The sequence below is a fragment of the Pistacia vera genome, unplaced genomic scaffold (genome assembly GCF_008641045.1).
Source record: "Pistacia vera cultivar Batoury unplaced genomic scaffold, PisVer_v2 Contig479, whole genome shotgun sequence".
Taxonomy (NCBI): Eukaryota; Viridiplantae; Streptophyta; class Magnoliopsida; order Sapindales; family Anacardiaceae; genus Pistacia; species Pistacia vera.
In genome coordinates this window covers 97,831-112,711 of record NW_022196311.1, presented here as the reverse complement: position 1 = coordinate 112,711, position 14,881 = coordinate 97,831, and the positions used below count along the sequence as shown (strand labels likewise).

The window sequence follows — 14,881 nt, the reverse complement described above, 5'->3', positions numbered from 1 at the left end:
TGTACACATGTTAGATTCCTTGGTCTGTGTTTCAAGATGGGTTGAATGGGGAGCTCATGGTGTCGTAGCATGCCTTAGGGTGTGTGCTGCTAGCCACGATTGTGACAACGACGTCTCTGCAAGCGTATCATCGGCCCGTGTTTCAAATTTAGGACCTCTTGAGTAATACATCCAAGAGTCTCAAACAAACCGTCAAACTACCTAGAGGTAGTTACCAATATCACTAGATTGATTGCTTGGTTCATATATCTTGTAAAAAGAAAAAAAATATTTTGGAAAACTTTTTTTTTTTTTTTGAATCTAAAGTGGAAGAAAGTATTTGAGTTTTCTTAATAAATAAAAATGTATCATTATTGTATCGAATTGGGGTTTGCGGTGGTGAAGGAACTAGTTCATAGAAAAAAAAAATTTAATTTAATTTATACATATTGATCCTTCATATATATACATTAATATTCATATAAAAATTTATTTTAAATCTTTAAAATAAATTTCTGATTTCGTCACTGCATTTGTAATCGTATTGCATGTTGAATGAAATTTTTTATAATGTGGAGACTCCATCCTGTTATTTAATTGGGTCCAACCCCTTTGAGAGCAACCTTGTACTGTTCCTGATATTGAGCTCTCTTGCAATCCTTGTGAATTTCCTTTTTTGGGCTTTCTTGGGATTTTCCGAGTTGAGCCCAGATAGCCCCATTTCCCCTTATTACTCATATTGGACCTTTGGGAATAATGATCAATTTTTTATTTGACTTTTATTTTTTTTTTTTTTTTTTTATTTTGTTTAAAAGCAAAAAAGGGAAAAAAAAAAAAAAAAAAGTAAAAATCCAGTGAAGAATAATCCCCGACCCAGATCAAGCGTAGCCGAACTACAACTACATAAATCTTCAAGAGTATCTGCCTTTCCTATGGGAGGGATCAGAAATCTGATTTTATGAGTTTGCTCGCGGCTTTATATTAATGTTCTCCAAGGCCTTCGGCTGTTCTACCTGGATGAAACTTTGTTTCAGAACCTGACATTTGGTTAAACAAGAATTCGTTATGAAACGATGAACAGTATCAGAGTTGAGCTGTGTATGGCTAAGAAAAAAAATTGCAAATTCTGCAAACCCTCATTAGACTTTGCAGTTCTCTGTCAGAAAAAACAGAGTCCATGAAAGTTTGATGACATCCAGTGTTTCGAAAAACATTCTCGATGCTTCCTACGAGTTTTACCAGCTAATAAGTTGTCCAAGGCAGAACCTTTCTTCCTTGTACAGGTTCATTCTCAAATAGAGTTTGCAAGTACTTGGCAACAGCCCTACAAGAAAGAGTACAGATACAATAAGAAACAAGTAGTCCTAGTAAAAAACGGCAATATAGCAAAATATTACTAACCAAATGAATTATTAAGCTTGAAAATTAAAACAAAATAAAATTGACAACCCCATAAACGTGGTGACTCAATTACCCCAATCATCTATATCAGAAGGCACAGATTGATTTAAAAAAAAAAAAAAAACATTGAGGGCCAATCCTGGATTAAATCAAATCAACTCATTTTGGAAAGAGTGTGAGACGGGAAACCAACAGGAAAAAAAAAAAAAAAAAAAAAAGCAAGGGATGGAGGCAACAAACAGTAGAGATTCTCCATAGTAGTATACATGAACAGGGGAGAAATCAACCAGAAGAAGTATACACACCTTGTGCGGGAAGACCATCCACTATTCTCAAGAAGGCGAGGTCTTCAGGACACCCATCCCCGTCATCATGATCTAACTACTTCATCACTCTACATTCAGAAATTCTGAAAACAAAATGAAACAAAATCAGCCAACAGACTCAGCACAAACATGCACTAGAAACTAGAAGACTTTCTTACTATCCTAGATCACAGATTTTCAACGTCATCACACCAAGTGTCAGAAATTTAGATGGTTATCCAGTCCCAGCAGAAAATGAAGCTTACATGCACATAAGAGAATAAAAACCTTTGAAAATGTAAAAAGCCACACAATGATTTGGTTTCAGAAATGATAAATTAACAGTGGTCGATACCCTATCTCAAAATTCACTCAAAAGGTAAATGAAAATTTTCATAAAGCATGCACTTATTCAGCCAACAAACTTAATGGATTTCGTTTTAAGTTCTCATGAGGAAAAATAATTCTAGGAGACACAGAATTCCAAAACAATAATTAAACAAAAAGAACGAGAAGCAAACCTGATCATGCCAACTGTGATGCCTTCAAGTTCCTGTATCACAAAGCAAAAGGCAATTAGGAAATACCTCAAAAATATCTATGGGACCCCTCACTTCTGTAGTAGATATAAAATTTTACAGCCGTCTTTACATCATACGAAGAGAAGTCAGAAGACAACTGAACAAATGCATACGCTACAGAAGAAAATCCAAAAAGAAAGATCAGTTGTCCAACTTACACCACGATCTTCAGCAGCAGGTGGTCAACGTCTGGAAAGATTGGGTTCTCCCTCATTCAATGAAGTATCCTTCAACTCTGTATCAGTTTAACTGAATTTGTAGAATCTATTAGAGGTTCTTCACCATTACACAGTGTGTTCGCGTCCAACCTATACACAACCAAGTCCCCAGACAGGAACCCATCTTCATTCACAACACCATTTGCAGTAAAATCGTCAGACCACCACCCTCATTTCTTACAGACACACCAATTTTGCCTCCCTCCAAAGGAAGTTCATCCCTGCTTTCAATTCACTATCAATTGCAACAGTATCTTCTCCTTCAGCAGCATCAACTACTTTCCATTGTTTGTATCCATTAAAGTAGCACTGTCTTCAATAGATTGAAAATCCAATTTCTGCTCAGGTGTAATGCACGAAGCTCCATCTGCAGAGAAGCATCCACACCATGGTTTTATGTGCACTGGACTGTTCTGAATTTCTACAGGACCGTCAATCTCAGATGATTTCTCAATCCCATGAATGCAGAGCAATTAGCTGTCTCAGCAACTTCACCAGTAGCTTGTCAATGTCCATTTCAGTTACCTCGGCCAGGGTTCATTTGGCACTGTTTCAAGCTCAGGTGCCATCAGTAATAGCATTGTACCCCTTGAGCATCAACATCATGAAATCCTAAAAGGTGGTCACAATGGAAGTCACCGCAGGCTGTGCTTCAACATGAACACAGGATCTTTGTACCTTCCTCTCACTTCAACAGTAGACCTAAAGGAGCACTCTGCATTCTTTGCTGGTTAGAAGAACCATGATTTTCATCAGTTTCAGAAACCCTGATTTTGCTCAGATCATGTGTTTCACAGTGCAAACTCATTAATTTGCTGACATACCTGAAACATATACAAAAGCCAACTGATTAATCTGAATGGATATGTTAAAACCCTTAATTACCTGACACAAATTTGTTTCAATAAAAAACAAAATGAAAACAAAGATATGAACTTAGTAGAGGTATAAAAATCCTTGGAAATTGATATTACAGTACAACAACTTATGTCACATGAATTGTCTGATGAAACTGAATCCCGAATATCAGATCTCACATGTTTCAAAACTATGTCAGAAATTCACAGGTTAGAACGCATGACGAGGATAACAATCATATTGCAAACGTAAGTATACACAACAGCAGAATGTTGAAACCAAAGAAACCCACTTTGATGAAAAACCTTCTAGGATGGGTAACATCGATATTTTCGTCACAAATTATCCAGTTTTGGTATGATCATATCAGCAGATTCCATGCACTAAGCTATCAGATATGTAGAAATCACCCCACTAAGGAAAGAAAACAGTAATAAAAGAGAGGGGAAGGGGGAGACTGAGAACCCAATATCATTCAAAAACACAAATAAGTTCTTCTATGTCAATTACATTAAGCGAAGCAGGGGCAGGGGCAGCCAGACTAGTAAACTTTAGCACTACAACTCACCAGTAAATACAGGTTCACTAAATATTTCATCCTCCAAGAATTGTATCTGAATCATCAAAATTCAGGGCAAGTGCAAGGAGCTTTTTTTCGTATCCGTCGTATGTCTTCAGTATTGTCAATTGTTGGCGTTTATCTTCACAGATCAATGCATAAACTCATCAGTAATTTATCAAAGAGGCAAGGTTAGCATAAGCGATAACTAAGAGAACAAGCGTAAAACTCCCATGCTTGTATTGACAAAAATTTAACATTTGGAATTGAAAACATTTGGAAATGTACTAGTTATGAGGTAAAGACAACCTAATCACCTTTTCTCAGCTCCTATAAAACCACCTAATTGATATTTTTCTCTTTGTGGATATCCATTCTACTAATGCACTTATCTCTTCATTTTTTATTTTTTCTTCAATAAGTTAACAGTTCTTATCAAAAAGAAAAAGCATGTGTCAAGTCAAGCAATTTGCAAGGGCATTGTAAGCCAGTAATAAATAAAATAAATTTTTGCTTCTCAATGAAGAATGCCAATTTAAGAAACTAAATCTAAGAAACTTAAAAAGAAGTATGAATAAAAGAACTTTGATAAAAAAAAAGAAAATATATATATATATGAACTCAAGATAATGAGGAAACAAGAACATATCGCCATGCAAGACCATGGTGTCATCCATAAGCACCTTTCTCTTTAAAGCACTAGTTTGAGGTGCAGAACGGGTTCGTTTTCTAGATGCCACTTCAGGGGCAGGTGGAGTGGGCTTCAATTTTAAAACTGAAGATCTTCTCCAACTGAAACAACGATAATTCATTTCAATCAAATTTTTTTTTTGTAGAAGCATAATTTACACGACCATAAAATTCCACAACTCTAGAAGGAAATGGCATTCAATATATCGGCCCTTCTAACAACCACAACACACCAGAAATGTCATGCTCTATAATCAACATAGAACAAATTGTACCAAAATAGATGATACAAATCATCATCATCAGGATGGATTCTGAAGTTTTCTTAGATCTGGCCACCCCAAGGATTCAGATGAGTTTAAACTCTTACAGTTAGTGTACTTTCTGTGTAACTACCTTTTTCCCTGACATAAGTTGTTTCCAGCATCAACCCCATCTCTCCCTGCTAAAGCTTCTTTCTCTGGTGTAGAATCAACTAGCAAATCAGTTGGTTTATCAAGAAGCCCTTCTGGTACAGAAAGTAGCTTTCTGGTTCAGGCAACTCTGAAATTGTGGAATTATTCAAATTTTCTAAGGTGATTAGAAATCACATTGTCAAAAGCTCATCTGACTTATTGTTATCTGCATGAATTTCTCCACATACAGAAGGCCCTGATATTTGATTTTTCTCTGATTGCTAATGTCTGTCACATGGCACTCTTCACTATAACAATGTAAACATTTAATCTGGCCAAGTCAAACTTTATCAAACAGAGAATCACATTAAATGACATGCATAAAGATCATTCTACAAACCTTGCACCTCAACACAGCCCCATCCCTTCTGGATGTCCCTGATGAGTGCGGCTCTACATCCTCAGATTGTAAGTTTGTAGCCATTGCATTATCATGTCCATATCCAGGAGAAGACAATCAGGTTGACTCAGGTGTGAGCTGCATGGCTTTAACACGTTTGTACCACTGGATGGCATCTCTTCATGATACCAGGCTTGTTTGAAGTCATGGGATCATTAGACTCCTGCCCAGCATGGCCTTCAGCCATCCACAATCGCCAGTGAGGCAGACCCAGGGACACTATCAGCAATTTCAGCATACATTGAATTTGGTCCTGATTATATCTTGACCATCCATCAAATCGCCTTCTGACACAAGCTCATTGGTGCTATCAGGACAAGTTCTATGACTCGGTTCCTGTGCATCAGAGGTGGCATGAGAGCAACTAGGGGATGCAGCAGTTTCTTCTGACCTAATCTTTGTTCTAAAGATAACATATTTGGAACATTCCCGCTTACCCAGCATTTTGATGTTTTTTATTCTGTCTGAACATCTAGTGCACCAATGGTCCCCTCTGAACACTCTGATATCATAGGCCACGAATTGACAGAGTACAAGTGGCTTTGCTTGTTTGACCTCCAGTCTCTGACATGGTGGCCATTCTCCTGAGGAAGCATGCACTGAACATATCACAATTTGAATTATTTGCAAAGACCAATCCATAGCATTGCCATCTGCATGATGCCAATCCAGCTACTTAAAGGATTTATTGTGCTCACCGTAGCCACTAACTCATTAGAATTGCGACTTCTGATTCAAATGATCATCAAGGCCAGAGCCTCCTGCACGCAGGACAAATTTGGCTCTTGTACCAGTCCTGGAGTAGATGGTGCTTCAGCATACTCAACAGATTCCACACGGACACCGAGTCTTCAAGCTGGGACAATGGAAAGAGGTAGTAACTATGAGACCAAATCTAGAACACAATCATCCCCACATATTCAAATAAGCAAGATACTAGTAACAAATACAGAAACAACCTAAGACATATATTTGGAAATATTAAAATTAACCTGATTTGCATTGTCATCATTGTTTTGGCTTCTGAAGTTTCATTTATCTGCTCAGTAATATTATCTTGTTCCCAAGGCGTCAATGGTTTGACAGATCCCTGAGGATACAGCATGTAGGGAATAAAGTTACATCAGAATTGTTCCATATAATTAAGATAAATCGCATCCCCACAATACTGACAGCCAATTAAGTAACAGCCTCTCTATCATGATAAAAATTATATCATTGACAAAAAATGAAAAGGAAAAACCATTAAACTTCCACTCAAATCTAAAGAACAAGCCATTAAAATATGTGCAACTGATAGACTCAACTGCATCATGTGGTGGAGTAAGTTCACAGAGCAAACCTATTTTCTTCCTCAAAATATTTGTGTTTCTTGTGTACATTTCAAAGCATACACTAGGCAGACGGGGATCAATCACCAACGAGACAAAGTAATCTTTGATTATTATCCTTATCAGAGCTATTATCAAACATGCCCAAAAGCAATCAAGAGAAACAGTCTGAATTGCGCTTAATGTGTTACTTATGAAGCACTTAGAGTTAGATAATTGACTTATGACATAATAGGTGATAGCTTAGCACAGACCACAACCACATAACAAGGTACCAACACCTTTTCATACCATAAAAAATCAAGCTAATGAACAATAGGTGAAAACACGTATTGAAAAGAAAATGGGATCTCCAACAGTGAGCATTACTAAACAGCTTACACCAAATAATCATAAAATCAGGTATCCAACAAGGCATGACCAATGAAGAAACCAAATAGTGCAGCTATAGATATAAAGAGCTTACTTTGAAACCGCACTATGCCCTGCAGCTGTAATCCTTAAGAGCTCCTGTTTATGATTAATCAAACAATAATAAATGACCAACACATAAAGTAGAAACTAAATACTGGCAATTTAGAGCTATTTCTAAGAAACTTTATAACTACAGCTACAACTGTACCAGGAAGCATATGAAGTAATTACCTCATCAAGGTCTAAACCAATCTGAGATGCATCACCATCACCAAACCGCTCTGGAAACAAATCAAAAAATTTTAACAAAGCCAAAATAAATTATGCCAACAAACATTATTAACTAGTCAAAGTGCCCAATCAAGCTGTGATGGGGAGGAACAAATCATAAAAAATTTTAACAAAGCCAAAATAAATTATGCCAACAAACATTATTAACTAGTCAAAGTGCCCAATCCAGTGGGATGGGCAGTAAACCCCCACAGCTGACACGCAGAGTCTTCCATCCAATCCAAACTGAGATGTGGAGTAAACACGCCATCCATTGTATTTGCAGGGTAATTTGCTCCCTTGTACTGACGTGATGATCAACATAGTTACTGCAAAGAAAGATTTATTGTAACAGGATAGAATTCTTCCACTGGGCAGCTTAACTAAAAATTACCATCAATATGAGTTATCAATTTGCAAACTATGATCCCTCATTATATTAAATAGATCATATGAGAAGAACATTAATACTGGGGTTATTAATGGTGCCTACAAACAACAAAACATTTTAAAAACGTCTCCTATGCAGAAAAAGGTGTTTCTTATGCAGATAATAATTACAGAATTAGGCTCAAGTTTGGTAAAATAACAATGAAATTGAAAACAAACTAGAACATTTTGAACTAACCCCTGAAAAATATCATTATCTGGCAACTCAAAATCATCAAGATCAAAGTCTCTGGCAAGGGATAGAGTGATGGCGCAGTCGATTCTTCTGGCGGCAAATCAACTGCAGTTGAGCGAAAAGCTTGCTTTATCTTAAGCAAAGCTCACTGCAATCATCGAAAGGTAATTCACCTTTCTAGAATATATCCTCACCACACCAAGCAAAGATGGCTGGACAATCTAGTGCAATTGGTACTTCAGGAAAAAGAATTGAGTCTGCTCAAATGAACAAAAACATTTATGCATTAGATAACTAGGAAAACAGTTGTTAGATACGGGATGAGAAGCAGAATTTAGATTGACATAAAAATGATAGACAGGAATTATTGCTTTATTTTCTTTCTGTGATAAAACATTCCTCACAATGTAATAAACAAAAATAATGAAAGATCAACCTCTCAAGCTTTTGCAGCAGAAGTAAACAATCTAGAGCGTCTCTAAATATCCATCCAATCTTTTATATCTTTAGAGATAAATATACACACATTAATATCTTCATGATGTACCAAGTATTAATATCCAGATTAGATCACATTTTTATCTTTGATTTGACTGTCATGGCAATCAGATAAAATATGTGTGTAAACATCATAGAAATAAAGGAAAACACAAATCTTATGATCTAAGGCAATGGTGATGTGAGAAAGGAATGTAAATGCGAGCAAGGTTGAGGGTTACAGAACAACAAAGATCATGGAGTTTAAACCAAAAACAGATAGCAAAATTGGTGATAACGTCAATAGAATTCAACACTGTGCCTGTTAAATGATTTTGTCACATAAAATTCATTCTATAACTACTTCCAAAAATTCAAAACTTAATATCTCGTTTCTTTATGTATAAATGACAGTAAAATACTTAATAAGCCTAATATTAGCCTAAAAACAGGGAGCCTATTACAAATTCCAACAGACAATTTCAAGTCTGTCCTTCCATGATATTATAAAGTGCGAAATTACATATACAAAAAGATCCAATAGCTGAAGAAAAATTAAAAAAAAAAAAAAAAAATACTAAATTAATACAATAAATGCATCTATGACTTAAGCTTCAGCAAGGGCAACACACTAATTAAGTAAGTAACCATGAGTTATTGTTTTCTTCATTTTGTTTCCGCATATTCTGCAACCTCTAGATGGAGTTTAACAACTAGGCCGTAGAAAATATCCTTTTCTCATTCCTTCTTTAAGAAAAAGAATGGAAGATAAAAGGAAACCAATAATACAAACTCTAACACCTTAAGTAAGTCACTATCTTACACTCAGGTACAAATAAAATTAGCAGAATCCGACAATTAGCTTTAATTAGATAGGATTCCTTAAAACAACAAAATTCAATTAATTTAGAGACCAAAAATAAGGCTATCAAATTGCATAAAGCAGTAAATGTAATACTAACCTACTGATACTCCGATATCAGTACAGCCACCTGTTCTTTCGAAGCTTCTTTCCAAATGGGCAGCTATCCATATGGTTCCTAAAGGCCCTTTCTTGGCCAAAAAACTGTGAGTAAAACCTTCTCACCCCCACTCAAAAAAAACCCTAGCTTTCATACACCAATAATAACCTTATTATAAATTTAAACCAAACGCAAGCTTCCAGCTAAAACACTGTATTACTTCAGCCAGCTTAAGAAAACCCCCAATTCTACCTTTAGCTTCAATTTTCTGAAAACCAAAGATAACACTAGACATTCACCACATAACTGAACCCCAAAAAACCCTAATTTCAACTCCTAGTCAAAACGCGAATTCAAATTAAACCCAACAAAACTCCCAAATTAACAACCAACACCGGAACCCTATCTTCAATACAACACAATTCCCTACTACTATCCTCCAAAACCCTAATTACAAACCAAATTCGACAAACACCCCATACGAGCTAAAAAAACGAAACCCTAATTACTCATCTCATACACCACCCTCTTCGAATTTCAGCAATTAACAACCAGCTCCATTTCCAACGAAATTCACCGAAACTTGCCACCCGCAGCAGATCGAATCGTGTTGAAGAAATGGCAGAGCTTTGACGTAAAAACCCTAGATTTAGGCCCTCAAACGACGTCTTGTAAGCTTATACCTTTGAGCTGAGTGAGAGATCGGGAGGGGGAGGGAGTTGAATGATTTGAATTTTCAGAGAATAATCTAAATAGAGAGAGAAGAGAAAGAGAAGCGCCTTAAGTTTTTTGTTTTGTTTTTGTTTTCAGATTTTAGAATTTTTTTGTTTTGTTTGTTTTTGTTTTCATGTTCGTGTGTGTTAAGGTGTGTGATTGCCTTAGTGTCACTGTTTCATACTTTCATTGGTTTGAATTTTGGGTCCTTTTTCTTACAAATTTCAAATTTGTCAACTATTGGCTAATTTTGATCAATTTGGCATTTTTTTCATCAATGATGTATTGTATGGTAATATTAATTTGTTTTAATTTTATTTTTTTCTAAACTAAAAATTATCTTTTTTTTTTTTTATTTTAAATAAATAATGACGTGAGTGCGAGATCGTGAAATTCAAGTCATTTTCTTCATATTTTTCCTAAAGATTAAGAGGGGTTGCATTCCTTTGAATTCATTTTGTGTTTTATGAAATACTTCTTTAATTTTTTCAAAAGTGAGTAAGGGATTGTAAAATTCAAGTTATTTTCAGAGGTTCGAAGAAAACTGTAATCCATAATCATAATTCGTTTATGATTTATCTAATTTTTATGAGAAAATGTAATAGCAAAAAAGATCGATTTAAATTATATATTTTGAGCGCTTGAATACTCATTTGATATATAGTTGAAATACAAAATGAAAAAATATATTTTTTTGTTTTCGATATATTTATAAAAAACACAATAATGAATGAAAATGAAGAAATCTACTACAAAAGCCTTTTGGTTTAAAAATTGGTAATAAACATATTTAACACGTTTTCTACCTTTTTTTTTTTTATTTCTCTCGTGCAAGTAGCCAAATTTGTTCTGTTATTTTATGAGAGACTTCCTATTTTGTAATGTTAAGAATCATAATATTTAGATGTATTATTTGTGAAAATCAAAGAATACCCATCTGTGGGTAGTCCAAACGATTAGGACAAATAGGAGATAGTGTAGATAGACGCGCGATCTCAAATTTAATTTCCATTTGAGCATTATGATTTGAGTGAGGAGGTTATAACAGTGGGTTGCTAAGTTAGTTTTTGAAAATTAGTCAAAATGCATATAAGTAAAAAAAACAAAATAGAGTTTATGTTAAATGATTGTAAAAAAAAAAAAAAAAAAAAAAAAGAAGTAGAAGAGTGTATTGTTTTGGTAGCTCATTTTGCTTCGCATTTCTTCATATGCCCATAAATGTAATGCAGTCATATAGTTTCAACGTTACAACATTTGAGACTGCGCATGCATTAGGCATGCTCGTGAGTCAACTTGTATAATCGGTTTCTAAATTGTGAATTGGAGTAAAATGATTTCCGTTTATTGCTTTCGTGTGCAGGGACGGAGCAGATGTGAGGGGATACTTTGCATGGTCATTGTTAGACAACTTTGAGTGGGCTCAAGGTTATACCAAACGTTTCGGTTTGGTTTATGTTGATTACAAGAATGGTCTTGCCAGGCATCCCAAATCTTCAGCTTACTGGTTCTTGCACTTTTTGAAAGGCGGTGAAGATAAGAATGGCAAAGAAGAGTAATTGACTGTACTTATTATATACTGCTAGTCACCCTACTGAATAATTTGTCTTGACCAAATAAAGCCTATGAACTATCTTAGCTTTATTTATGTGTTCTGACTCTTTAATGCCTTACTAAGTCTTTCATTTCATCTACTTCATCTTCTAGGCTCTAGCTATTGAGATTTGGTTGGTATATTTGAAAGAAGAAACCAGGTAGAATAGAGAAGTGCTTGATGTCTCAAAGCCCAGGAGTCATCGAGCGAGCAGGTCATATCATCTATATGTTCAGAGTGTAATGGAGCACGTCTTGAGCATGCTCTTTGATTTTGAGCATAATCCATATGTTCAGTGTTTACATTGTAGTAGTGCATCATGAACATGGTACTCGATATGAGCGTAATAAAAGTAGAGCGAGTCAACACAATCATGTCATATGATAAGTAACCATTTTATGAGATTCGAGACCCAAGACGTCGTTGCTAGAGGTCAAGTATAAATCTAATCTCATGAAAGATCAATTGAATAACCATTTATTTTTTCATAATTAACATTAAATTCATCCACCAAATGCTAATCCTATTTTGCTGTTAAAAACTTAAAATACAACAATTTCATTTGCTTTGTCAAAGTACATGTCATTCCTATAGTCGTCCAATAAAAACTTATCGTGTGACAAACTGTTATCGAACAAGCACATAGATGACATGATACACTCGTCTTATCCAACAAAATCCAAATAAACAAGTTATCTAGATTGTAATTAGTAATAGTTCTGGTTCTGGGAATCGAAAAATAATGTAGACAAACAAATAATCATCTTCAATTGAAACTGTTAAATATTATACAGATATATACATATAATTTATCATCCTATCATCCATTACAACATTTTGGCTACAATCAACAGTATGACCTGTGGCACTGGATCTTGCTGTTAAACCTACCAATTACATCAACTAAATAAGGGCATAATTTAGAGCAAAAAAGGGAAAAAAAAAAAAAAAAAAATAAAAATCCAGTGAGAAATAATCCCCGACCCAGATCAAGCGTCAGCCGAACTACAACTACTAAATCTTCCAGAGTATCTGCCTTTCCTATGTGAGGGATCAGAAATCTGATTTTATGGCTTTGCTCGCGGCTTTTATTAATGTTCTCCAAGGCCTTCGGCTGTTCTACCTGGATAATCCTTTGTTTTCAGAACCTGACATTTGGTTAACAAGAATTCGTTATGAACGATGAACAGTATCAGAGTTGAGCTGTGTATGGCTAAGGAAATAAATTGCACACTTCTGCAAACCCTCATATGACTTTGCAGTTCTCTTGTCGAAAAAACAGAGTCCATGAAAGTTTGATGACATACCAGTGTTTCGAAAAACATTCGTCTAGCTTCCTTACGAGTTTTACCAGCTAATAAGTTGTCCAAGGCAAGAACCTTTCTTCCTTGTACAGGTTCATTCTCAAATAGAGTTTGCAAGTACTTGGCAACAGCCCTACAAAAAGAGTACGATACAATAAAACAAAGTAGCTCCTAGTAAAAAACGGCAACTATAGCAAAATATTACTAACCAAATGAATTATTAAGCTTGAAAATTAAACAAATAAAATTGACAACCCCAATAAACGTGGTGACTCAATTACCCCAATCATCTATATCAGAAGGCACATATTGATTTAAAAAAAAAAAAAAAACATTGAGGGCCAATCCTGGATTAAATCAAATCAACCTCATTTTGGAAAGAGTGTGAGACGGGAAACCAACAAAAAAAAAAAAAAAAAAAAAAGCAAGGGATGGAGGCAACAAACAGTAGAGTTTCTTCCTAGGTAGTAATACATGAACAGGAGAAATCAACCAGAAGAGTATACACCCTTGTGCGGGAAGACCATCCACTATTCTCAAGAAGGCGAGTGTCTTCAGGACACCCCATCCCGTCATCAGATCTTCAACTACTTCATCATCATCTACATTCAGAAATTCTGAAAACAAAATGAAACAAATCAGCCAACAGACTCAGCACACATGCACTAGAACTAGAAGACTTTCTTACTATCCTAGATCACAGTTTTCAACGTTCATCACACACAGAGTGTCAGAAATTTAGATGGTATTCCAGTCCCAGAAAATGAAGCTTACAATGCACATAAGAGAATAAAACCTTTGAAAGATGTAAAAAGCCACACAATGATTTGGTTTCAGAAATTGATAATTATACAGTGGTCGCCTATCCCTACTCAAAATTCACTCAATAGGTAAATGAAATTTTCATAGCATGCACTTCATTCAGCCAACAAACTTAATGGATTTCTGTTTAAAGCTTCTCATGAGGAAAATAATTCTAGGAGACATCAGAATTCCAAAACAATAATAAACAAAAAGAACGAGAAGCAAACCTGTATCATGCCAACTGTGATGCCTTCAAGTTCCGTATCACAAAGCAAAGGCAATTAGGAATACCTCAAAAATTATCTATGGGACCCCTCACTTCTGTCAGTAGATATAAAATTTTACAGCCGTCTTTACATCATACAAAAGTCAGAAGACCACTGAACAAATGCATACGCTACAGAAGAAAATCCAAAAAGAAGATCAGTTGTCCAACTTACACCACGATCTTCAGCAGCAGGATGGTCAACGTCTGGAAAGATTGGGTTTTCTCCATCATTCAATGAAGTATCCTTCAACTCTGTATCATGTTTAACTGAATTTGTAGAATCTATTAGAGGTTCTTCACCATTCACACAGTTAGTGTTCGCGCCAACCTATCACAACCAGTCCCCAGACAGGAACCCTCTTCATTCACAACACCATTGCAGTAAAATCTGTCAGACCACCACCTCATTTTCTACAGACACACATTTTGCCTCCCTCCAAAGGAAGTTCATCCTTGCTTTCAATTCACTATCAATTGCAACAGTATCTTCTCCTTCAGCAGCATCAACTACTTCCCATTGTTTGTATCCATTAAAGTAGCACTGTCTTCAATAATTGAAAATCCAATTTCTGCTCAGGTGTAATGCACACCTCCATCTGCAGAGAAGCACCACACCATCGGTTTTATCGTCACTGGGCATGTTCTGAATTTCTACAGGACCGCAATCTCAGATGA

The 14,881-nt window shown here is 35.6% G+C and overlaps 1 protein-coding gene and 1 long non-coding RNA gene across 3 annotated transcripts in view; one reads left to right on the top strand and one right to left on the bottom strand.

The window, feature by feature from the left end:
- LOC116146558 overlaps positions 1–11,926 on the top strand; it is a 40,663-nt gene extending 28,737 nt beyond the window's left edge. For both annotated transcript variants that reach the window (XR_004130525.1, XR_004130524.1), the window contains exon 3: positions 11,600–11,926. This is a non-coding gene — a long non-coding RNA (uncharacterized LOC116146558). The remainder of the gene's footprint in view (positions 1–11,599) is intronic.
- Positions 11,927–12,883: 957 nt separating this feature from the next.
- LOC116146557 lies at positions 12,884–13,791 on the bottom strand. Its single transcript, XM_031431979.1, has 2 exons — positions 13,643–13,791; positions 12,884–13,266 (listed from the first exon to the last, which is right to left on the bottom strand). The coding sequence occupies exons 1-2, from the start codon at positions 13,700–13,702 to the stop codon at positions 12,922–12,924; spliced, it is 405 nt and encodes a 134-aa protein (XP_031287839.1). The 5' UTR covers positions 13,703–13,791; the 3' UTR covers positions 12,884–12,921.
- Between the last annotated feature and the right edge of the window lie 1,090 nt (positions 13,792–14,881).

What these genes read in the sequence shown, in the direction of transcription:
- LOC116146557 (XM_031431979.1), bottom strand. Translation starts at nt 13,702, where the DNA reads ATGGGGTGTCCTGAAGACACTCGCCTTCTTGAGAATAGTGGATGGTCT. An exon ending in GATGGTCTTCCCGCACAAGG is followed by an intron (nt 13,267 to 13,642) that starts GTGTATACTCTT and finishes TCTTTTTGTAGG; the next exon opens with GCTGTTGCCAAGTACTTGCA.